The sequence below is a fragment of the Anolis sagrei genome, chromosome 5 (genome assembly GCF_037176765.1).
Source record: "Anolis sagrei isolate rAnoSag1 chromosome 5, rAnoSag1.mat, whole genome shotgun sequence".
Lineage (NCBI taxonomy): Eukaryota > Metazoa > Chordata > Lepidosauria > Squamata > Dactyloidae > Anolis > Anolis sagrei.
Window position 1 is genome coordinate 70,083,932 of NC_090025.1, and position 25,935 is coordinate 70,109,866.

The following is a 25,935-nucleotide window of genomic DNA, read 5'->3' on the forward strand; positions in this document are numbered from 1 at the left end:
CTTCCCTGGAACCAAATTTTCTGTTAAAATATTAATACTGTTGAACACATATATTTTGTTAACTGAGGAAAACCTGTATAGTCCATACATAAAAGGGGTTACCTGAGAATCATGAAGCTGATTGTGAAAGCGCTGAATTAAGTCATTCAATTCTTCATTCAGCTCAGAAGTTAGACTCACTCCTGAAATGCTACCTGTGGTTTCTGTTACCACTACAGATAGGATAAGGAAACAACATGTATTAGAAAAGATAACCTTTTCAATCAAAGTAGGCCAAGGTGCCAAGGTACAGAAAATGCAATCATATCATGAACTATGGAATATAAGGTAAAGGTTTCCCCTGACATTAAGTCTAGTCATGTCTGACTCTTGGGTGTGGTGCTCATCTCCATTTCTAGATGCCTCCAAGGTCATGTGGCCGGCATGACTGTATGGAGTGCCGTTACCTTCCTGCAGAAGTAGTACCTATTGATCTACTCACATTTGCATGTTTTCAAACTGCTAAGCTATCAGAAGCTGGGGATAACAACAGGAGCTCACCCCTCTCCCCAGATTCGAACTGCCAACCTTTCGGTCAGCAAGTTCAGCAGCTCAGTGGTTTAACCCACTGCACCACCGGGGGCTCCAGTATGGAACACAGAAACATTTTAAATATCTGAAAAATATTTTTCTACTTTAGAAAAACTGATTGGCTCACAATGCAAAACATCATACAAAAAAGGTCTTTATATCTTGGGAGATTACTAATCACACTAGAGAATGCACACAGAAGATTTCTTCTGGTCTAGTTTAAAGAAGACATCTAAAAGGATGGGGTAAGTTTTTCTACCCAGAAAAGCAGGGATCGGATGACCACAATTTTTGGTCTAGCATTAGTGCCACTTGGCTCCTTCTCAAGCTCAACCATGTCAAAATATACAGCAGATAACTCAAAGAGTCCCTTAATGGAGACATGGGTTAGCTTTTAAGGGAGGCATGCTGCTGAAACTTTACGGCAATGGGAGGTGCAGGCACATTTTAAAAGTTCACAACTGAAGACTCCTCTCTAAACTAAGTTGCCCCAGGGTGTTTCCGTCCCACCAGATTAATCTTCATGAGAAATGCATGTGTCCAGTGGGGAAGTACATCCCAAAGTATAGGATGCATTTTCTTTGGTCCTAATAGAGTGCACAATTATCTCCTTTGACTCCAGAGAACACTGCACTTTATGAGCTATGAAAATGAATGTCTTTAGTCATTAGGCCAGGGTGGCTTTTTAGCGGAGTGCAGTAACATCAAGATCATAGATTATCTATTGACTGGTTGCCCTGACACGACAAATAAATATAGATGATCTAAACCCAGTTTGATCACCCCCAAGATGTTGCTGAAATACAATTCCCAGCATGGGTTGAACTAAGTTTATACTATCCTCTCTATGCAATCAATAGAAGTAGCCAAGACAGCCGCTACACATGCCCAGTCTACATTACCTTGAACCCCTCTAGCAGTTTTATCTCCATCTTTAGGGACCACTACTGGAGCATCAATAAAGGCAGAAGCAGCTGCTGGGAAATTAAAAGAAAATACAGCTCAGAAAAAGCTCTATTATGGCCAAAAACAGTGTCAACTAAAGGAGTAACCTTGGATCACTAACATGAGACCAAAATGATGGCCATGTCATCCCCGATTTCTTGAACAGTAAAAGAATATAAAACCATCCTTTTGTATAGCTTCTTCCAACAAGACATGGAATACATTATTCCCCACTATCATACCTCAAATACTTCTTGGTTATTATATACATAATAGGACATTACACTGGCTTCTGGATAAGTAAATTGGAGCAATGTAATAAGACATTACGAAATAACACAATGACGAATGGAATGGCCCTGGAGTATGACTTGATAGCGTGATTTTAACTGATGTTTTAATGCTGATGGTTTTCATTGTTTTGAATTTTAATATATTGTTTATTTATCAATATGTATATGTGTGGCATCAAACTGTTGCCTTTGTAAAGCCGCTCTAAAGTCCCCTTGGGATGAGAGGGGTGGGGTACAAGTGTGGTAAATAAATAAGTTAGTTGGGATGCAATTTTGAGTAAATTTCTCATTTTTAAGTAACAGCACCGGAAAAATAATGTACACAATTTCACTGCTGATGGTTCTTACATTTGACGTGCTGATTCCAAACATGACACCAGTTTTCCCCTATCAGATCTAGCTTTTGAGATACAGAATATATGCCAACTACCAGTCGCAAACTGCTCACCCATAGAAAACCACAACCATTTCTAAGAAATTAGAGCTGATGCAGTCTATCTAATGCAATTTTCTAAATCAGCACCCCCCAAAAACAGACCACAAAACCAAACACCAAGTGTTGGTGTTGGGGTTCAGCCTGATCCTGATCTGTGTGAACCGGATTCTCTGATAGTTTTTCCAACTGAGCAAGCTCTCCCTGACCCTGACAGTGTGGAATCTGTTGTTGATACAGAGGTCAACGGTGATGAAAATGAAACTCAACAGCTGGAGGAAAATGTTTTGGAAACTAGCCGTGATATCTCTCCACCTGGGGTTTTTAATGAGGACCAAAGAGAACAGATAGTTAGAGACAGAAATATTTCCCAGTTTCTACGAAGGTCACTTCATTTACAGGAGAGACAGGCCCAGGCTCCAAAGTCAAGGGGCGTTTCAAAGAATAGCTTCTTTGGTTTAAGAGGCCTCCTGCCGGGTGCCTCTTTAGATCAAGCAACGTTTGGGACTGTGGCTGTGCCTTGGCAGAATTCCTGTGTTTCATGGCCGGTAATCCCAGAGGCTTGTATTTATCAAGTTCATGGTTAGTAAAAGACTAACAGGTTCCTGGTTCTTGTATTGTGGCTTTTGAAATTTTGCTCAAGTTCAGAGATTCTACTGACTGCTGTGTTTTTCTGTGGCTTTTTGACTTTGCATTTACCTTTCTTTTGTAACCAATTTTTCATCAATAAACAAGGATTGCTTTTCCTACAGTCCAGTGTGGTGGATTTAATCTTATGGTCTCGTTTCTTGAACTGGGATGCAACACCAAGAGAGAAATGGAGGGGGGGTGGGTCTGTGTTACTGATTGAGAACTTCTGTTTGGGTATATAACAAAAGCATACCGGAATCATCCATGACAGCAATAGCCTGTTCTGCTTTATGTTGTAGAGCAAGAAGGGCAGCCTGCCTCCCTTGAAGAGCTTTCAATTGTTCCTGCTGTTGTAACATCCTCTTTAGTAAATCATGCTGCTTCTTTAAATTTACAAGTTCTTCTGTAGCTTCTTGCTGAGGATCTCTAGCCTGGAAAATAAATGTTTAGAAAACAGACAGTAATGCAAAAAAGATAAATGCAATTAATACAAATGTATAATGCACTGCAAGCTTACTTTATACACTGATCATCAAGTATATTTGTCACCCTTTCCTCATGGCCAATAGCTCATTAGCCAAGGTTACTTATATTCAGTTTTTTTAAAAAAAAATCTGACTATGTCTTGTACGTTATTTCAATAAAATCACCAATACTGAACAGTGTTACATACATTGTAATCCACTGTGTTTAGTTGGGGCTCTTTCCAAAATAAGTGCTTACAGCACTGCCATATTAATGTGAAAAGGCCCTTACTTTTTAGAGTCTGCTTTAAGAATGAGTGAATGAAAAAGTTTAACAACCACTGCTTTTGTTTTGTACAACCACAAAGGAGAATCATCCAGCCAGGGCACATTCAAGTCCTACTGTCTTGTATCTATCTCCCAGCACTGTGATGTCGCAACACTAACAATACTATGAACATTAAGGAAAAAAGAAAGCCATCCAAAGAAGGCCAATCAAATCACAATTTTAATGCAACAGGAAGAAGAAGGGAAATCTTCCAGATGAGAGCAACTAGACTTGGGGACCTTCCATAACAGCAAGTTTGGTGGTTATGAGCGGAGAGGAAGATGAAACTGGGGGAAATCAGTTTCCTCCCCTCTCCCCACAGGAACATCTAGATCACAAAGCAAGAACATTCACTACATTTTCCATTTGCAGAAAAGCAAGTCTGTCTACAATCCATAGTACTGAAAGGTGACATTTAGAACTGAGCAACTATTTTCACCAACAAAATGAATAATTTTGATTGCAAAAAGGTTAATACACTACATCAGAGAAATGTTCTTGTTCACACACACACATATGTAGAACAAAATGTAAACAGCATGTTAGACTTATGAATCAAGTTTGGCATGATGGCAAATGGGAATCGTGCTGTGACAGAGTAATTGAGAAAGGAGATTAAACAGTTTTAAAATTGTAGTTTGTGATGACTAATTCTAAGCAATTAATCCTTATAAATCATTAAAACAGACTGCCTATTAACTATCAATAAGTATTAAGAAAGATCATCTATATAAGGGCTAAAGCAGTTGATTAATGCATGTATAGATTTGAAATAAAAACAATTATGTGGGAGGAAAGAATCCACATTAATACCTATATTGTAAATTTTCCAAGGCAAAATCTGATAAGTGTACCTTTGAGGGCAATCCAGGTTCTTGGTTATTAATCCTACTAGGCCAGCTGCCATTCAGGGCAGCTCTGTCACATCTCACTTTTGGACTTCCTGTATCATCCATGTTTGAAACCTGTCCTTGAGAAGTTGAATTCCCTAGTTTGTCCTCAATGCCGGGTCGAGGTCCCAGGCTAAAAGATGCTTCCTTTATCAAATAGTTTAGTAAGTTAGACTGTAAGTACATACTTCTGCTAATCATAGCTATTAAGCTAATAAAACTACAGATCTATTCAACTATTTTATTTGTTAATCTAACAGCCAATTTAAGCTATGTCTATATACCGTATAATAGATTTTTATTTTATTTTTTGCGAAATGGACAGATTAACAGTTATGCAGGAGAACAAGAGTGTCTTTGAATTTCTATTACTGCAGCTCCTTCTACAAAATCCCTCAATTGCTCCAAGATCCCAAAAACTGAATAGGCAATTTGTAGGTTTGGCAGACAGACAACCCAAAAAGTGACTAGATTAAGTAGAGGCATGGGGGACAACTCAAACATCAGATCCCACAAACCTGAAAGAATCAGACTGGAAATTTAACAAAGATTCCTACTTTAAATACACCTTCTGTGGACACGACTGACACCTGAACATTTCTCTTGTATTATTAGTAATGTATTATTTGAATTTCTACTATTTAAAAATCTGTCCAAGCAAACCCCAGACTGTAAAAGAAAGAAAACATTAAGAACGTGACAACCTAATTTATACATTACCAGCAGCAATGTCAGAACTGTACAGAAATGGCTATCCCACTATGTTCCCAGTAATGTTTTAAGCTTGTGGATCATTTACAAAGTAGCAATGTGGCTACTTACTTTTTAAAATCTAATTACTATTACTCACAACTTGTTTCTTCCAATACATTACTGCCACATGTTTATGCAGAAAAATCTCATTCATACAAAGCATTACACTTCACAAAAGAGAGTAGGAAACCATAGTGCCCAATTAAATGCCAATAAGTTTCCAACTGAATATTGTTCAGTGTTTCAACTAGAATTCAAGAGTATTGAACAATTTACTATTTTATCACTAGAGACAAGCTTCCAAAGAAAACAAAATTCACCATTTGAATTGTTTTTGAGATACAATATTCTAATTTAACACCCATGGCCCAACTTGGAACTTCCAAGAACCATAAATACTTCTTCTTGCCTGTGTAATTATTTTCTACCAACTACAAAAGGACACAGGCCAGCATCCTGTCAAGGCAAAACAGCAACATAATTACAGCACTGTGGAGAGATCAAGAAAAAGGCCATAGGTATAGCCACCATTGAACGATAGACTAGTCAAAACCAATTATTTCCTTGTATATGACACAAGCTGCTGTATGTTGTTCAATGTAGTGCACCAACAAAATCCAGCAATTTTTTAAAATTCATGTTATTTTCTACTGTGTTATTGTTATGTTAGTCTATTAGGATTTGAGATTGCCGTTTATGTATTATGTTTTTATTTTTGCCTTGGTTTTTGTATTGTATTTTCTTTTCTGTTAGATTTTTGAGATTGCTGTTCATGTATTATGTATTATTTTTGCTTTGGTTTTGGTACTGTGTTTTATTTTCTGTAAGCCACCCTGAGTCCTGTTTGGAGAGGGGGTGGGATATAAATAAAGTTTGTTGTTGTTGTTGTTGTTATGGCCATGATCATTTGTTCTCACCTCATCAATAACTGCACACATTGAACAGCTAATTTTAAGTGAGAACAGAATAAATTTAGGAAGGTCAGAAACTATTAGGGCATAGTGAGAGAAATATTAGGGTGATAAAGATGCTGTTAAATGATTCATCTACTCTTCCATCTCAGAGGGGAAAAAAATCTGTAGAAGCAGAGTGAAAAAGTACTTTACACTTGAGAATCACAGTGTCCCTGCCATGTTAACTGCTATGTCTCAATGCTATGGAATCATGGAAGTTGTAGTCTTCAAGGCCTTTAGCTTTGTGGAACTACAATAAGAGAGTGGTGACGTCCCACCAAACTACAAAGCCCAGGATTCTATAGCACTGAGTCACGGCAGTTAAAGTGGTGTCAAACTGCATTAATTCTACAGTGTAGATGTTTCTTAAAATTGGCAGGCAGGGAAAAGTAGGAAATAGTAACCAAGATCAAGTAACTGTGACTTTTGGAGATGGGGGATATTATTCCAAACAATTCCTCTTCTGTGTCATGGCCGATTCAGAAAAAGAAATCCTGGAGTTTTAAGGTTTCTCTATGCTCATTTTTCAGGCTTGTTACATTTACAATATTTGTGTGTGCCAATTTAAGCAGAAACATGGAGAGAAGCGTCTAGTTTCACTCACCTAAGGGTAAGTCCCATGGAGGTCAGTGGTGCTTACCTCTAAATAAATATAGGATTGCATTTGAAGTGAAAACCACATTATCAGATACCTGAATTATTTTAGCAGACAACAGAGAACACAATAGGCAAGGAATGGAACAACTTCAAATAAATAGATTTGAAGATAACACTTTGAAAGTTATAAACAATTAAGAATGTATGGTCAGAGGGGTCCAATTTCACACCTATCAAGAGTTCATTAGAATGCCACAATCTGAAAAATGTGTAGACTGCATGTTCTAGAAGAGGGTGAGGTCTCTCTAAGCCTGGAACCTTTTACATTAGGCAAATTTTATTAAGCAGTGAGTATCCATTAACTATTCCTAGCATAAAATAAGTAAAAACTGTTTGAGCATCTGAGGGTTTTTATACTGAGCAATTTCCCTTTCCTGCTGCAACGCCCTGCAACAGATTCCACCCCAGGGGGTTTGTAACCTTGGGAGACTTGTTCCCAAACAGGCCAAATTGGGGATGGTGAAAGTGAAACAATGCTCTCAGTTTCATGGTAGTTAGGATCTAACCACATCTGATTTAAAATAATTAAATTCTCTATGACACTGTCAAGACTTTTAGCTTGCTATTTTTTTTCTTGAAGTAAGATTCAGAATAAAAACAATGTCAAGACTTTTAGCTTGCTATTTTTTTTTCTTGAAGTAAGATTCAGAATAAAAACATTTATCTGCAGAAGAAAGCATATTTGCTACTACCTTAATTACTAAAAAGCAGCTTACCGTTGTATCTGAAACTTCAGACTGCACATCTATGTTTAGCGATGTGCTCTCAGCTACAGAACCAGATCCCACAGCTGAATCTACAGTTCGACCATCCTCCTCCTCATTCTTTCTAGCCTGGAATATTTTAGTGGCATAAACAAAAAACTATATAAATGGAGTAATAAAGGGAAAGTTAAAGGGAAACTGCTACATAATAAACTCATTCACCATGCTATTTCCAAGAATGTTTGTATAGAGTTGAAAGATAATTTAAATTCTCAAACTTACTAGTATCTTCTGTAAAAATTTCAGGTAAGATTTCTCCTGTTCTTTCAGATGATTTATGAGATGTGATAAGCGTTCAACGTTAGCAGATCTCTCATTTTTCTCAACAAGATCATCTCGCATGGAACTGGCTTTTGCAATATAATCACGAATTTGAACTAATCTGCTCACAATCTGAAAATGTTACAAGACAGTAACAGATATATACAGAGTTAAAGACTTCAGGGTCAATTGTAATGATCTGCTAGTGGTTGCCCTATAGACTGTGCAAAAGTTTTCTGAGAGGGTGGTCACCCCATCCAGTTTTTTTTAAAACGCCCATTCTACTATTAGAAATCCAGCATGAGATATGTTCATGTAGGACAACAAGAGCACCACAACGAAACACAAAGTTTATGGTAACCTTGTAAGCTAAACTCAAATCTAAGCTAGTGAATTAAGGATATAAGTCAGGATGGGTAAAGTGCACCCAGCTACACTGTTCCATGCAGTCTTTGACTCATCCAGATAGCCCATTTTCTTAAAACAAAAAAGAGAAGGAAAGGGAAAGATAAACAAAGTCAGTTACTTCTTTTGTAAGTCCCTTGGGTAGCTATTCTCCTTTTAAATAGGATCCAGCACTCGCCTGCACCATTTAACATTAAAAATAGCTGCTTTTCAAGTCAACAAATGGAATTCCACATTTACCACCCCAATATAGGGATATATGTGGATAATTATATAAATAACTTATAACATTAATAAGCATCTCTTTGTGTGACTGCTAACAGTTCAATCTCATTTATTATTATTATTATTATTACTGTTATTAGCATCATCATCATCATCATCACTGGGTTGAGGTTACTCCCAGTTAAGCATACATAGACAAAGAATGTATGAAAAAATTAAAATGTTAAAGGCAGAAATTCAATCAGCCCAAGTCCTACATTTTCATTTCTACTCATATAACTTGTTTGGTTAGCTGTCCTGAAGTCTCTCAAGCAGGCTTTCCCAACATGGTGCCATGCAGAAGGTGGGGACTACTACTGTTACAACTTGACCATTAGTCATGTTGACTGGGGGTTCTGACTGAAGTTCAAAGTGTAAAGAGGGTGTCTGGTTTGTGAACACTACTCTAGAAGCAAATCATGATTCAATAAAAAAATGTATCCTTGCATAAAAAAACCAAAATTGCAAAATTGTTTGACTGATATACTACTATCTTCCAAGTCTTATAGCTTATGATCTCTTAAATAATGGGTTGCTGTGAGTTTTCCGGGCTGAATGGCCATGTTCCAGAAGCATTCTCTCCTGAGATTTCACATACATCTATGGCAGGCATCTTCAGAGGTTGAGGGGTCTCTGGAAACTAGGCAAGTGAGGTTTATATATCTGTAGAATGTCCAGGGTGGGAGAAAGACCTCTTGTCTGGAGGAAATGCTTCTGGAACATGGCCATACAGCCCGGAAAGCTCACAGCAACCCAGTGATTCCGGCCACGAACACCTTCAACCACACTCTTAAATGTTGCCTCCCTTTCATAATAAAATTTTGAAAAAAGTTTGTATTGTAAGAAACACAACAATTACACATTCTACTCAAATTTTGTTTCTACATGAATCAGAGACATGAAGCAAAAACCATACCTGACTACTGTCCACTGCAGGTTCACCTCTTCCATCTTCTTCAATTGAGACAGGACAATTCTGCAGCAAATCCTTACTCAAGGCAGCTGTAATTAAGTCTTTATATTGTGATGAACCAGCAGTTTCCTGTGTTTGAGAACTTGTAGCACCATCCTTGCCTTTGTTAGTATTAATTTGTAGTGAGAGGAAGTTGAACGGCTTTCTGTTTTCATTTAGCTGACGTTTGTTGTTAGCAGCTGTTGCTCTTCCCTGAGAATCACTTCCAATACTTCTCTACAAGAATAAAATATCAACAAATTACTTAAATCATTTTTTAAATATAATCTACGGTTCTTCAAATCTAGAGATAAAAATATGAACAAATAAGTGATAGCTATTGAATAATGTATCATCATAAAATACATATAGGAATGCAGTCTAGAGTTGCCCATCCCCTACTTCAACCGCTTGAGTTTAGCTCCTGTCCTGCCCTTCTCATTGCCCATCCTAGTTCTCCCAGTTCTCTATTCTCTTGTTTACCATAGCTACAGGTAAGAATAGTGGCAGAGGACTGAACTGAAAAGTTGCCAAATGCAATGTAATCCATAGCTTCATTTTATTATCCCAGTTCCTTATCAGTCTGAGTTATGAGATGATGGCAGAACAAACATCAGGACCCTTTGACAACTGCCAGTTTTACACACAAACACATGCTGACTCTTTTATCAAAAGAACATGGAAGGTGAACCAACTGACAAGACACACATCTGGTCATGTTTTCTAGCTTGCAACCTGAGGTAGCATTCAAGGCATTGCTATCTTCTACTTCTACCTGCCCTCAATCCCTATTAAAGGAACAAGTAAAAAAACACAGCATTCCTGAGCTAGACACATTGACACTTCCTTCCAAGGTTAAGAGTTACAGTTGTGATAAATGTGCTATAAAACCCCTGTTGCATCTCTAGAAATGTAACTGAGGGGAAATGCATTTTAAAAGTGTGAATCAAAAGTATTATAATCAAGTGAAATGGGCGATGCAAACAAATGCATTAAACCCTATGCACATACAGGTCCAGAATCTAGTTACAACCAATTAAATCTATGCACACAAACATAATATATGCTTTCAAGTTATAATCACCTTGTTTCTTAAAATAACATAAACAATATTAATAGGCTTTCAGGACCACATTTTTCTTTTGAGTACAAACACAAACCTGATCCAAATCACTGAAGTTTATTCTTTGTTTAAGTTTTTCTAGTTCTGCCTGCTCTGGGACAGACATCTGAGTCATATATCTTGTATGAGGAAAGCTATGAGGAGCCTTCGATTTCCTTCGTCCAACTCCTGGAGTGGATTCTGGAGAGATGTCATTAGTAAGTCTTGTTTCACTTTCACTAGAAACTTTTTTCTTGTTTTTTTCTGAAGATTTGTTTGGTCTCTTTGGTTGACCGCCCCAGCTCTAAACACACACAAAAACAAATAATACACACATTCACAAAATAAAAATAAACTTTATTGCCATAACTGAATAAAAAATTATTATCCGAAGCTACTGATTCTTAGCAAAAAAAACCCACACTAAATAAGAAGCATTTAAATTAAATTGTATTATATTTTCCATTTAAAACAAGACAGCAGGACACTATCATTTACAAAAACTCTGGACAGCACACTAAAATAGATTGCATGCTTATCTTTAGCTATCCTAATGAAAAGAACCACAATTTATTGATTATAAACACTATAAATGTTAAAAGGGTTTACTATGACATATAATATACATAACAGCTTAATATTATAATATTATATTTTAATACAAACACCAAGAATTGTAGTTTTACCGTATTGTTCAATCGATCATCAAGACTCTCATTACTCCAATTGGGTAAGTCATGATCATCCATTCCTTCTTCAAAAGGACCACCTCCAGCTGCCATGTTGTATAATCAACTGCTAACAATAATTACCTTCAAGAGAAAACACACAGTTTAAGTGAATCACTCTTCTAGTTAAGCTTAGTCACTAAGCCAGTTCACATGTAACAGGAACCCCTGTTTTCCTGCAACATTATCAGTCTTGTGACTATACAGGTGCTTTCACCTGTATAACAAAACAAACACAATTTCCATTATATCTCACCTGACCCACTTGACTATTATGCAATGTTCTACTAATTTAATTACAGATCATAATAAACACAAGCTTATTTAATGGAAAAAAATCAAACCACTCTTTGGGCCAGTTTTAAAAATTACTTCCTAAAAATAAATATATTTCAAGAAATATTGGGCTGAAAGATAGCAACAACATTCATACAGAAAGCCTCATCAAAGTTTCATCATTTTTCTTAAGGAGTAGTAATAATGACTTCTACAACAAGAGTTAGCAAGGGTTGCCCTGGGCCCTATGTCACCTCCTGAGGCGATCTTTGCAGGTCTTGACCCCTTTCAAATTTGACAGACTGCTCCTAAGGTAAACTCCTGGAAGTTTCTAAGAACAGAAATTCATCTTCTAAATTAATTGCATCCATGCACACATAAGCATATATAATTAAACATCAATTTTTCAAAACTGGAAATTAACTTTTGACACTCATTTATTTTAGTTGGTGATTGCATACTGGGCAGGTTCTGTGGGCTCACATAGAGTTCAAAGGACAGAAATATGCCCCCTAGTATCTATTGCAGTTGTCTATCATTGTTGTTTGTATAAGATATATCTTGAATTAGAAAGATTACATGTGTATGTGATTAAGAATATTTATACATTCTTTATTTGCTTTTCTGACTTCATTCTCATCTTCCTAGAAGCTATTTTCAGAAGAATCCTCTTATAAAAGCTTTGCTGCCCTGTCATGCTCTTTCACTTCCATTAGAAGTTACAAGATGCCACACAGGTTGGCACTAATCTCCTGGATAGATATGTGGTTCCTTATCAACTAGTACCAAGTAAAACCTATGATGAATGGAAATGCATACTAAAATGTCTCCAACTTTTCACTTTTACTCTTGCAGAAAAATACTGACAAAATATCAGAGTCCTGTTTCTGATACATTTTCAGTGAAATCTGTTTATTTGGAAGACAATTCTGCAGTTCAATGAGACACACCACTGGATATGTGGGAGCAAACTTGAACCTTATGATCTCATTAAAATGGGAGTTGTGTGTGTTAAAGTTTTCAGTGCCAGAACCCTAAACAGAAATAATGAAAGTGCTAGCATTACAAGACATTCCTTTTAAAATGTGTTTACAATACAAAAAAAAGTCAAAAATGCCCTTTCAAAATTAGGTATCACAGAACCATTAACAAGCACGTGGAATTTTCCTATGAGCTACACCAACTTACCTGAAATGGAAAGCCACAGACACAACTCAATTCAATTCTCTAAATAAACTGCTATCATCAAATACGGGCAGTAATGTAATATCAAACTGTGAAAAGCAAGTTTCCAATAGGTGTTGTCAGTATCTAAGATCAGCCACAAGAACTCTTTTATCACCTTATGAACTGCCACAAACAAAAGGGCATAGCCAATGTTTAAAGAAAAAATATGATACCCTATGGTTGCAATCCAGTAGATACTGTTTCAAGACAGGAGGTTGGACAAAAGAGGGTGAATTAATTCAGGAATGCTGCTAAAAGGTAACTGTTTTATTAGAAAAATTACAGGTAAATGTTGCTAAAATATAGTTGTTACTTATAGTAATTAGTTATTATGATATAGCACAAGTGTTCTTCAAAGTCAAAAGGCAGTATTTCCTAGGAACTGAAGCCTGCTATACGCATGGGATCAGGCTCCTAAAATACTGGCTCTATCTTTAATAGTTATCCCAATAACCTGACACTAGGAATTCTCTTCCACATATGGTTTGTCCCATGCTGAATAATAATGGAGGCACAGTTGCTCCTGCCAAGCCAATGCAACCAGGGACTCAGACACCATGCCAATTTCACATGTCATGTAAAAAACAATACAATCCCAGTTGTTATTCAAAAGTAGCAATGTTCCTCTTCAACTATTAGTTTGACTTGGTAGATATTTTGCACATATTTTTATCAGTCCAATTTAAAACCATGCATCAGAGTTAACAACATCCCTTAAAAACAATCAGCAAGAAGCAGCATCTTAATCAGCTAAATCCAAAATGATGGAAAGGTATTAACATTTTTATTGTGATATATTTTGGACTACAGCACATTTTATCTGATCCATGAAGTTTTAATTCCACTGTGATTGCTACACATAGAGATTGGTATTTTCTACAGTGGTGGTGTAGATCTAAGTAACATATTCAGCTTTACATTAGTTACTGTATGCAAAAATTTGCCAACTGCATAATATAAAGTTTTTTAAAAGTCCACAGCTAAATTTCAGTGCTAATGACATGGATCTCTGTGATAAATAGCTCAGATAATATAAGGAAGACAGCTTTAAATGGGAGGCATTGGTCAGAATGCTGTATATCCTATGCATGATGGTAAGTTACTATATAATATATATAACCAACATTAAAAAATAAACAGCTATTTTAAGATGCTGTATGAATAGAAATCCACTGGAGCTGCAGTAGTGCAATGGGTTAAACCCTTGTGCTGGTTGGACTGCTGACCTGAAGGTTGCCAGTTTGAATCTGCAAGACTGAGTGAGCTCCCATCTGTCAGCTCTAGCTTGCAGTGACATGAGAGAACCCTCCCAGCAGGATAGTAACACATCCGGGCATCTCCTGGGCAATGTCTCTATAGGTGGCCAATTCTTTCACATCAGAAGCAACTTGCAGTATGTTCTCAAGTCGCTTCTGACACAATAAAAAAAACAGAAACCCACCAAGTGTTCTTGGGCAAGACATATCCTCTTAGTCTCTGAGGAAGAGGATGGCAAACTGAAGGGGATAAGGACCTGATTTAAGTAATATGAAAAATAAGTAGTATTAAGAGATGACGGTTTGATTAATAAATAGTCTCTTTTAGTCATGTAGAGAAATCAACTGAAGGGCCTGGGAAATACCACAGGAAGGGGAGGAGAGAGGGAGAGAGAGAGACCAGGCAATAAATGCCAGATGAAGGCAATACCCTCAGATGTAAGGAAGGAAGTTTAAACAAATGCACCAAATGGAAGCATGAGACATTAAAGAGAAGGAAGAAAGTTCAAAAAGAATTCAGGGCCCTTCCACACAGCCATATAACCCAGAATATCAAGGCAGAAAATCCCACAATATCTGCTTTGAACTAGGACCCCTTCCACACAGCCCTATATCCTAGAATATCAAGGCAGAAAATCCCACATTGTGATAACCCAGATCAAAACAGATATTGTGGGATTTTCTGCCTTCATATTCTGGGATATAGGGCTGTGGTGGAAGAGTCCTTAGTTATCTGAGTCCACACTGCCATATATTCCAGATCAAAGCCAAAAAATGTGGGATTTTATTCAGCTGTGTGGAAGGGGCCTCAGAAAGTCCAAACAGTGTTTGATGGGTTGAATGACCTGCAATTGAAAAATTGTTGGGAAATTGCTTACTTGAATTATTTAGGTAAACAACTGATGAAAGCTTTATGGTCAAGAAAAAAGGTAAAGAGGAATATGAAAGGAAAATGTGTGAAAGTGTGAAACATATTTGGAAATCTTATAAAAGCTCCACTTGAGCTAGGTTTCTGTGTGGCACTTTCTTCCTTTGCTCATCTGACAGGCCTTATTTGCAAATAAAGCTGTTGTATTTTTTTCTCCGCACCTCTCAGGGCCCTTCCAGACAGCCATATAACCCAGAATAACAAGGCAGAAAACCCCACAATATCTGTTTTGAACTAGGTTATCACAGGGCCCTTCCACGCAGTCCTATATCCCAGAATATCAAGGCAGAAAATCCCACAATATCTGCTTTGATCTGGGTTATCTGAGTCCACACTCTGATCATGTAGGATGTTTCTGCCTTGATGTTCTGGGATATAGGGCTGTGTAGTAGGGCTCTGGGTTACATGGCTGTGTGGAAGGGCCCTAAGCTCCTGCTGTACAATAAGGAACCCTCAAAGAGGGATCTGAAAGGCCAACGCTCCACTGTGAGCGATTCCCCTGTGTAGGATGTAGAACTACAGTTCCCAGGAGAAAACTGTAGAAAGAGCCCCAGTTCAAAGCAGATTTTGTGGAATTTTTTGCCTTGATATTCTGGGTTACATGGCTGTGTAGAAGGGCCCTTAGCACCTGCTGTACAATAAGGAACCCCCACGAGGGATCTGAAAGGCCAACGCTCCACTGTGAGCGAGTCCCCTGCGTAGGATGTAGAACTACAGTTCCCAGGAGGAAACTGTAGAAAGAGCCCCAGTTCAAAGCAGATTTTATGGGAATTTTTGCCTTGATATTCTGGGTTATATGGCTGTATGGAAGGGCCCTCAGTCCACACTGCCATATATTCCAGTTCAAAGCTGATAATGTGGGATTTTACACAACTGTGTGGAAGGGGCCATAGTGTCAGATTAGGAACAGATCGAGAGGTTTCAGAATTTGCCTTTGAAAGGGGCAACACAACCAAATGCCAACAAAAACCCCATAGATCAGAACAGATCTGAAGGCACAACAAAAAACACATAAACAGAACTGGGTTATTGTAGGTTTTTTCGGGCTATATGGCCATGTTCTAGAGGCATTCTCTCCTGACGTTTCGCCTGCATCTATGGCAAGCATCCTCAGAGGTTGTGAGAAAGCCTTCGACAATACATAAACACAGAACCTTAACAGAGGCCCACCTGAGGCTGAGCTGCCCCATTCGGAATATAGGAGTCTTTGGGTGCTTTCCCCCACCCGCTTACCACGGCCAAGATCTTACCTGCCTCCAAACTAGAAGTTGTGTCAGAAATGGAGGGTCACTTGGGGGGGGGGGGGAGCAGTTAAAGGGCAGAGCCAGCGAGCCCGCGCCTGCCCTCAAACGGGCGGCAAAGTCCAGGGCAAGGGGAGTGGGCGGGAACGAACAAGACTGGCAGCTTGGCGGTGGGCCAATCAGGAAAGGCGATGGAACCGTCGCCCTTAGCAACAAAGGCAGCCCCCGACCCTGCCTCCGCAAAAGAGGCGGAGCCTATCAAAGGCGCTCGCGGAGGCGGGAGGGGGGAAATGAAGGAAAAGCAAAGGAGCGCGTGGCCCGCGACGAGGCCACGCCCCCTTCATGCAAATACGGCCTCGCGCGCGCCGCGGCCCACTGAGAAACAACGCCCCCATTATTCCCTCAGAGATGTTGTGAAGGGTCTCTCTCTCTCTCTCTCAGGAAGGAAGGAAGGAAGGAAGGCGAGGAACGCCTCTGCTTTACCTGGGAATGGCGCTCTTTCCCTTGTTGTAGAGGGAAAAGCCTCCGCGGCTTGAGGGAAAAGCCTCCCCAACCTTCACACAGAAACTCTAACGGCTGCCACCGCCGCCATCTTGGTCTTCCTTCCGTTGACAAAAAAAAGGGGGAAGCGAAAGGGGGCGGGCGGATACACACACCGTTACTTAGTAACCTCTTCCACGGCAACGCCGACGAGGCTCTGGCGCGCGGGCATCCCCGCCCCCGCCAGGGTCACGTGGCCGGCAAGGCAGGTGCAGTGCGGCCTCTGCTCTGCCCAACAACCCCGAAGGCGGAGCCGTGCGTAGGACTACGTTTCCCAGAGTGCAGTGCGCGGGGGCTGCCTCAAACCCTCGGCGTTCCTCGACAGAAGGCCTCCTGGGAACTGTAGTTCTACATCCTACGCAAGGGACTCGCTCACAGTGGAGCGTTGGCCTTTCAGATCCCTCGTGGGGGTTCCTTATTGTACAGCTCTGAATGAGACATGCCGCATTATCACGGGGTGTCTGCGCCCTACACCACTGGAGAAATTACACTGCTTAGCCGGTATTGCACCACCTGACATCCGCCAGGAAGTAGCAGCCAATAGTGAAAGGACCAAGGCAGAGACATCTCCAGCTCATCCCGTTTGGGTATCAGCCAGCACGTCAACGACTTAAATCAAGAAATAGTTTTCTAAGATCTACAGAGACACTATCTGGAACACCTCAGCAAGCGAGAGTCCAAAAGTGGCAGGCTCAAACCCAGAACCTCAACCAATGGCTGATACCAAATGAGAGACTCCCCCCTGGGCACTCAGAGGACTGGGCGACTTGGAAGGCGCTGAACAGACTGCGCTCTGGCACCACGAGATGCAGAGCCAACCTTCAGAAATGGGGCTACAAAGTGGAATCCTCGACATGCGAGTGTGGAGAAAAGCAAACCACTGACCACCTGCTGCAATGCAACCTGCGCCACATGCACAATGGAGGACCTTCTTGCAGCAACACCAGAAGCACTCCAAGTGGCCAGATACTGGTCAAAGGACATTTAACCAACTACCAAACTCACAAATGCTGTATTTTATCTGTTTGTTTGCTTTGTTCTGTTAGAAATGTAATATAATTTGACTGGTTGTCCTGACACGACAGACAAACAAACAAACAAACATTGTACAGAAGGTGCTTAGGGCCCTTCCACACAGCCATGTGACCCAGGGCCCTACCACACAGCCCTATATCCCAAAATATCAAGGCAGAAAATCCCACATTATCTGAGTGTGGAATCAGATAACCCAAGGACAAAGCAGATATTGTAGGATATTCTGCCTTGATATTCTGGGATATAGGTCTGTGTGGAAGGGCCCCCAGTTCCAGAAGGCAGAATGTCAAGGCAGATAATCCACAATATCTGCTTTGAACTGGGTTATCTGAGGCCCCTTAAATACAACTGAATAAAATCCCACATTATCTACTTTGAACTGGAATATATGGCAGTGTGGACTCGGATAACCCAATTCAAAGATATTCTGGGATTTTCTGCCTTGATAGTCTATGTTATGTGGTTGTGTAGATGGGCACTAGGACACTCAAATGGGACTCAATGCTATAGCATTATGGGAGTTGGAGTTGCGTGAGATACCAACACTTAGTAAACACCTTGACCCCATCTGAGCTGCCAGATAATATCCAGATTATCATCTTTGAACTGGATTATATGACAGTGTAGACCAAGGGTCCTCAAACTTTTTAAACAGAGGGCCAGGTCACAGTCCCTCAAACTGTTGGAGGGCCGGATTATAATTCGGGGGGAAAAACATGAATGAATTCCTATGCACACTGCACATATCTTATTTGTAGTTCAAAAAACATTTTAAAACAATACAATAATTAAAATTAAGAACAATTTTAACAAATATAAACATTAGTATTCCAATGGAAAGTATGGGCCTGCTTTTGGCTGATGAGATAGGATTGTTGTTGTTGTGTGCTTTCAAGTAGTTTCAGACTTAGGTTGACTCTGAGCGAGGGCCGGGTAAATGACCTTGGAGGGCCGCATCCGGGCCCCGGGCCTTAGTTTGAGGACCCCTGGTGTAAACTAATATAATTCAGTTCAAAGCAGAAAATCTGAATTTTATCTGGCAGTGTAGATGGGGCTCTTATGAAACTACAACTCTCATGATGTAGTCCGAGCAATGACTTAGCATTGCATCACAGCTACTAAAGTGGTGTCAAACTGCATTGATTAGATGCACCTTCAGGCTCCTTGTACATTGCCATGTCATCCAGATTATGAAAATAGATAATCCACATTATCTGCTTTGAACTTTATTATATGAGTCTACATTACCATATAATCCAAAGTAGATAATTTGGTTTTTATATGACAGCGTAGAAGGGGCCTAAGACTGCCCTTTATTCACTTTCCTCCACTTTCCAGCTTTGTGTCTTTTGCTTGTTCGACTTTTTGTCAGATACACTGCCATATAATCCAGAATGTCAAATCAGATAATCTGCATTATCTGCTTTGAATTGGGGGCCCTTCCACACAGCTGAATAAAACCCCACATTTTCCTCTTTGAACTGGAATATATGGCAGTGTGGACTCAGATAAGGCAGTTCAAAATAGATATTGTGAGATTTTCTGCCTTGACATTCTGGGTTATATGGCTGTGTGGAAAGGCTCTGCATTATCCGTATAAAATCCACATTGAATTGGATTATATAGCAGTGTGGACTCAGATAACCCAGTTCAAAGCAGATATTGTGCATTATCTGTCTTGATACCTGGATTATATTGCAGTGTAGGAGTGCCCTAAATCTACACTGCCTAATAATCCAGTTTAAAACCGATAATCTGGATTTTATACAACTGCAGAAGGGAGTTTAGCCTTCGAAAGAGAAAAGAGAAATATCTAGAATGCTTCTAGATATTTGTTCAGTCTTATTGAAATTATCCTGTCTTCTTGTCACATGTTTTTTTTTATCTTTAGTTTTATGTGCATTACTCTTTTTGTTAGTCTTTTGTCAAACTATATTAAATAGTCTTAAATAGTATTGTCGAAGGCTTTCATGGGTGGAATCTCTGGGTTGTTGTAGGTTTTTCAGGCTATATGGCTAATTGCATTCTAGATGCATTCTCTCCTGACGTTTCACCTGCATCTATGACAGGCATCCTAAGAGGTTGTCAAACCGCACAATCTCTGAGGATGCCTGCCATAGATGCAGGCGAAACGTCAAGAGAGAATGCTTCTAGAACATGGCCATATAGCCCAAAAAACCTACAACAACCCAGTCTTGAACAGGTTTTAAAAAGAGTATTTCTCTCATGCTGGTATACAAATATATATTCTATCCAGCAGGTGGCAGAAGAATATAAGGAAATAAACACACACATTTTCTGTGTATGGTTTAACAAACTGTGACTACAGATTAAGGCTCCTTCTACACTGACATATAAAATCTAGATTATCTGGCTTGAACTGGCAGATTATCTGGCAGTGAATCATATAATCCAGTTCAAGGGATATAATATGGATTATCTGATTTGATAATCTGGGTTATATGGCAGTGTGGAAGGGCCCTAAGAGCTTCCAAAAATGTCTAGCAAGTGAGGACTGCCCTGGAAGATTTTATATTCTTCGTTCAGAAATAGATGGGAAGTTATTTTTATTTCATATCAAAAGCATTGCATAAATTAGTATAAAACTAATAAAAATAGTTTTTTAACCAAAAATGGGCAACAGCAATGGCATTGTCTGTAGAATTGTTGGAAGCTACAATTCTAATTTTGAAGTTGGAACAGGTACGTTCTAACTGCAGCCATCTATATATAGGAAAAGGCCTCATGTACGTAAGATATCTTGCAGAAGTAATAATATGGTGTTTGACAGAACAATAAAAGAATCCATGATTAAATGGGCACAAAATATAGGTAATCAAATCCGCTTAGATGAATGGGAGAAGATCTGGAATAAAAAAAAATGAAATACACCTACTCATACAATCTGAAAGAAAAACTGTTAAAAATGATACATAGATCGTATATTACACCACAAAAGATTTCAAAATTCTACAAAAATACATCCAATAAATGTTGGAAATGTGAACAACAAATAGGATCCTTTTTTCATATCTGGTGGTCATGCCCAAAAGCCAAAGAATTCTGGAATACAATTTACATTGACATACAAAAGATCCTTGAAATAAGACTGAAAAAAGAACCAGAGTTCTTCTTGCTGGAAATGTTCGATGTTAAAGGAGATAAAAACAAAGACATTATTTTCAACTACTTAACCACCGCAGCCAGAATTGTATATGCTAAGAACTGGAGGCAGAAAGAAATACCACAAAGAGAAGAATGGCAAAGTAAAATACTGGAAATAATGAATATGGATGAATTAACATATTAGCTGTTGCCGAACAAAGGAAAACCAAAGAAACATACAAATTGGGACTTGGTGAAAAATTATTTCAAACAACAAAAAATAGAGGTCATTTCCTGAAGGACAATAATATGATCTATAATAGCAGTAACGCAGGAAAGCATGCTGGACTACTTAGATTGAAAGATTTTTTTCTTTTCATATATATATATATATATATATATATATATAAGATCTTCAAAGAACAGATGGAAGTCCAACCAAAGCTTTTATTTTGTCTTTTTTTTAAAAAAAAATCCATTTTTTATCTTGATCTTTATTTTTGTTATTATTTTTCTCTCCCCCAGGAGAACCTTTGATTAGACTCCATGGGATTGTGGAGTGTCCTAATTTTTTTTTAAAAAAAAATCTTTCTTTTTTTGTATCTTTTTTCCTTCCTAGTCCCACCCCCCCCCCTCCCCAAACCCCACTTTCATTTCCTACTTTTCTATCTCCTTCACAATATTCCCCCACTTTCCATGTAATCACACTATATTTCAATAAAAATGATTAAAAATAATAATATGGTGTTTGAAAAACTAAAAAAGGAGGTGAATATGATGCATCTTAGTCCTCTGCATATAACTTGGGAGAAAGATCCACATAAATTGTTAGACTAGACTAAGGTTGGATCTATACTGCCTTATATCCCAAGATCAGATACCCAGGCGCTTCCAAACAGCACAAAATCAGTGTTCTAAATGGGGAGTGGAAGTTAAAAAACCCCAGGACCTGACCTGTCAGTCCCTGGATTGGGTCCTCCACTGTCCTCACAGGCTTCCTCTGTATCGGAACAAGATGGAAGGCAGACATGGACATCCAGCAGAAGGGTTTTTAAAATTCAGTCCGTTATGCACTTGACTGTATATGTACATATGCAAATATCTTAATATAAATATAAGCAGATTCATATGTGCACATATGAGGTCCAGCGCATAATGGACTGATTTTTTAAAAAAACCTCCCTCTTCCCCCAATTGTTAATTCAACCTCTGTTTATAAAGTGTAAAATAAAGAGTTTCAGAGAGTTCTAATTGCTTTCCACTTGTTCTTCCCTTGAGCCACCTGTGTGTCCATTTGACAGCGCAATAAGCTGATAATCTGTTTCAGGCTTTTTAAAAGTGCATGTGTACTGGACCAGTCTACACGGGGAGGGAAGGAAAGTACGTGTTTTTTGTGAGTGCAGGGATATACAGTTATGCAAATATGCACATTTTCCATCCAGAATCAGGATATAAGCGGATTTTTTAAACATGTGTTTTTGTCCGCACAGATTTACCCCTAGTGTCATTTAGTCACCTCCCCCCCCCCCCCAGATTATCTGCTTATCCCTCATTGCCTGGTAGTGTAGACTCATATAATCCAGTTTAAAGCAAATAATCCAGGATGAACTCCTGCAGTATAGAGCAGTGTAGATCCAGTCTAGGAAAAGACATTTCACCTAAACATTAGGAAGAACTTCCTGACAGTAAGAGCTGTTTGTCAGTAATACCTCGGGGTGTGATGGAGACCCCTTCTACACTGCCATATAAAATCCAGATTATCATCTTTGAACTGGATTATATGGCAGTGTTGACTCATATAATCCAGTTCAAAGCAGATAATGTGGATTATATGCTTTGATAATATGGTTATATGGCAGTGTAGAAGGGGCTGGAGTCTCATTCTCTTGAAGTTGGATGGCCATCTGTTGGGGGTGCTTTGATTCTGTATTTCTGCATGTCAGGGGGTCAAACAGGATAGCCCTTGTGGTGTCTTTCAACTGTATGATTCTATGACTATAAAATTTTAATTTTGCACAGCCTGTTTGCATCAATTTACATTTTGTTATTTTTTTCAGTAATAAAGTCCAGTTTTGTTTGTCTTTGACATTGTACAGTTAGAAAATGGGAAAGGAATGTAAACAAATTAATTCTTAACAGATGGCATGAAAATCGATTTGAGCTAGGACTGAGCAATCGTTTTTGCAAACTAACTTATCTGTATTTTTTTTCACAACAGCTGAAGATGATTTCTGTGAAAAGGCAAAGCCTCCAGGTGGTGCGTAGTCCATGCAAGACATGATATTCATCCCCAATGCTCTGAATAACAGATGTGTAACATTCTCCTGCAAACACAGATTTTTACCAGATCCTGACGTTTTGCCAAGTAGGAAGAGCTCCGCTTTAAAAACTAATGACATAAGAAACAATTGTAATTGAGAAATTTTAAAACCAGAAATATCAATGTAACTAACGGAAATGTTTGTTTATCTGATTATAGGTAAATTGTCATGTGTTAAGGAAGCAATTAAAATGGAACCATTAACAGTTTGTGTAGAAATCTTCATGGAGAAAAAGTACTTAAAGACAGCAATGGCTCTTGATGTGCGCACAATAATATTTAATGGGTTGTATTTCTTCTGGCTAAGGGCATAGTTCGTAGATTTTCATGGTACTATTGATGCAGAGCATCTTTCCCCCCCAAGTATTTGTAGTTCACCAAGGGCCGGACTATGGATTCTGCTGCTTCCTGACCCAGCACACATAACTGGGTTCCTGCTTCCTCTCTGTGAATTCTCTGGCTTGTGCACTGGACCCTGGCCCCTGATCAGGGAAATGCAGTTCCCCAAAGGACATTGCCCCACTCTCCACCATTTGCGGACTCTTTGTGGACCTTTTTCTGCCCTTTCTGATTGACTTGGTGCCCTGGCATCACGGGCTTCCTCCTGAACTCCAAAAGCCAAGCCGCTTCTGAAGAATGGCCCCCGCCTGTGGGTGCATGCCCTTGTTGCAAAGGATCATACCTCAGGAACTCTGCTGATTGCCTTTATTAATTGCTGTGGGTTTTCTAATAAACTTCGCTGGGATGGGGATCTTTCCTATGAAATCTATGAGTTATGAAAGACTGTAAAGAATATATGTATGAAGTGTGTGTAATATGGAATGTAATGGAATGAGGTGCACCCTCACCCCTTTCCTTGCCTTTCCCCTCTTGAACTTTACCCTATAAAAGAATATGTGACCAGGGGATTACAGTTAAGGAAATCCAATTTCCTTGGAAGGAACTCCATTCATATTGACATTGCATGGAAAATACTGGCAAATCTATGGCTTTGTTTTTCAGAGTTCAGACAAACAAAAGCCAGAGATTTTGTCAGCCAAAAGCCCGGAAAGCAGACTGATTGCATCAATTATGGTGTTTGTGCATGCTCCCTTGTGACAAAGGACCTCTTTGCCCGCAAGGTTGAAGATCCAGACACCATCCATAGCCGCCCTTTTTGCATATACACATCTTTTATCAGGACCTAGGAAATCCCTTGTTTCCCCATCCGCCTCCCCTGCTGTGAAGGGACAAAAGGTGTTCAATCAGCTGGCGGACGCCTCCCAGGCGTTCCGCCCCTCTGCGCTGTCAAGATGAGAGCCCGCCTCCTGATCGCTGATTGGACAATCTCTGGAGGCGCTCCGAGGGCTCTGATTGGCCCTCTGGAGGCAACAGCGGCCGGCGATTGGAGGGAGGGTGGGACCAGCGGCCAAGCCTCCTCCCAGCTGTTCCAGAGCCGGCCAATCAGGACAGAGGGGACTGACAGGAGGCGGGCGGGAGATTCAAGCCAGGATTCCTTTGTTCTGTCTGTATAAATATGCCTGAAAATCACTGTACTGTATGCTTATAGAGGAAATATCCCTGTAATGCATCCTTTTCAGCTGAATCGCTAAATAAACGCTTCGGTCACTGGATACCTCTTCAGCCTCTGGTGGGATTAATTCTTAATATTTTGCGCTTTGGATTGGCTTTTTGCTGGCAGCTCACCAAGGCCAAAGATCCCTTTTGCGATCTCCAGGGATCTTCCCCGCTGGGAAGACCCTCCCAAAAGAGCTCGATATCATTTGGCTTTACCACGAAGGGACTGCTGCTTGAGGTTCCAGACTAAATTATAGCCTAAATTCTCAAGCAGGCGCCTTGGTCTGATTCTTTGGGCCAGCAGCGAAGGAGGAACGGCTTGGGAAAAGAGGCGCCTCTCCCAATTCGGACTTTCATTTGACCAGCTAACCAAAACTACAAATTCTCCCGCAGCCACTTCCTCCCAAGCTCTGACCTAGGGTTTCAGCACAAAGGAGCGCCAGGGAAGCCTTGATCTAAGGACTTCCAGGAAGAGGAGCGACCGACGCGGAAAGGGGGGAAGAAAACGTCCGGACGGGTAAGAAGCCAACCGCGGGCTGCCTTGGCTGCCAGGTGGGAGGGGATTCTAGGCTTTCTGAACCAGCTTCGGAGTCGGCCCACTGGGGAGGGATTCTCTAGGTCTCGGTAACAAATTCCTGGCGGGAGGTAGCGAACATCCACGTTTGAGGCCCAGAATAGCAACTCAGCTCGCTTTTGCGGCCTTGGCTGGAGCTACGCTGGAGAGGGAGCCCTTCCCTTTCGGACTGCCTAGCTGCCAAGGGCTGATCGCCTCGGGCTCTCTTGCTAGGGGACCGTTCAGGCTCTAGCCTGCCAGCGGTTGGGGGGGCTACCCTGATTAGCCACTTCAGTGTGGGGCTATCAAGAGAGATGGGCGCATGTTATTATGGGATCAAACGTCCTGCTTCATCAGAAACATCTTTTGGGAAGATACTGGCGGAATGGGGCAGGGTTGCGTCGCCGACGCAGGCCAGTAGGGTAAAAATCGCATGGAGAGGTGGCCCTCCGGGCCCTCAGCAGGTGGAGTTTCGTGGCCCCTCATGGCAGTCGGATCGCTGTGA

At 40.0% G+C, this 25,935-nt stretch overlaps 1 protein-coding gene across 11 annotated transcripts in view; it reads right to left on the reverse strand.

The window, feature by feature from the left end:
* Nucleotides 1-17,106, reverse strand: part of PCM1 (pericentriolar material 1) — a 57,214-nt gene extending 40,108 nt beyond the window's left edge. For 2 of the 11 annotated variants that reach the window (XM_067468751.1, XM_060778583.2), the window contains exons 1-8: nt 16,804-17,105; nt 11,351-11,476; nt 10,723-10,968; nt 9,527-9,799; nt 7,903-8,073; nt 7,633-7,749; nt 3,125-3,302; nt 103-212 (exon numbers count right to left, since the gene is read on the reverse strand). In XM_067468751.1, the coding sequence (XP_067324852.1) occupies nt 103-212; nt 3,125-3,302; nt 7,633-7,749; nt 7,903-8,073; nt 9,527-9,799; nt 10,723-10,968; nt 11,351-11,446 (1,191 nt within the window). In that variant the 5' untranslated portion in view covers nt 11,447-11,476; nt 16,804-17,105. Of the gene's footprint in view, nt 1-102; nt 213-1,472; nt 1,548-3,124; nt 3,303-4,517; nt 4,701-7,632; nt 7,750-7,902; nt 8,074-9,526; nt 9,800-10,722; nt 10,969-11,350; nt 11,477-16,329; nt 16,467-16,803 lie in introns of those variants that run through there. The other 9 variants (XM_067468747.1, XM_067468745.1, XM_067468743.1 and 6 more) reach the window with 9 other exon arrangements.
* Between the last annotated feature and the right edge of the window lie 8,829 nt (nt 17,107-25,935).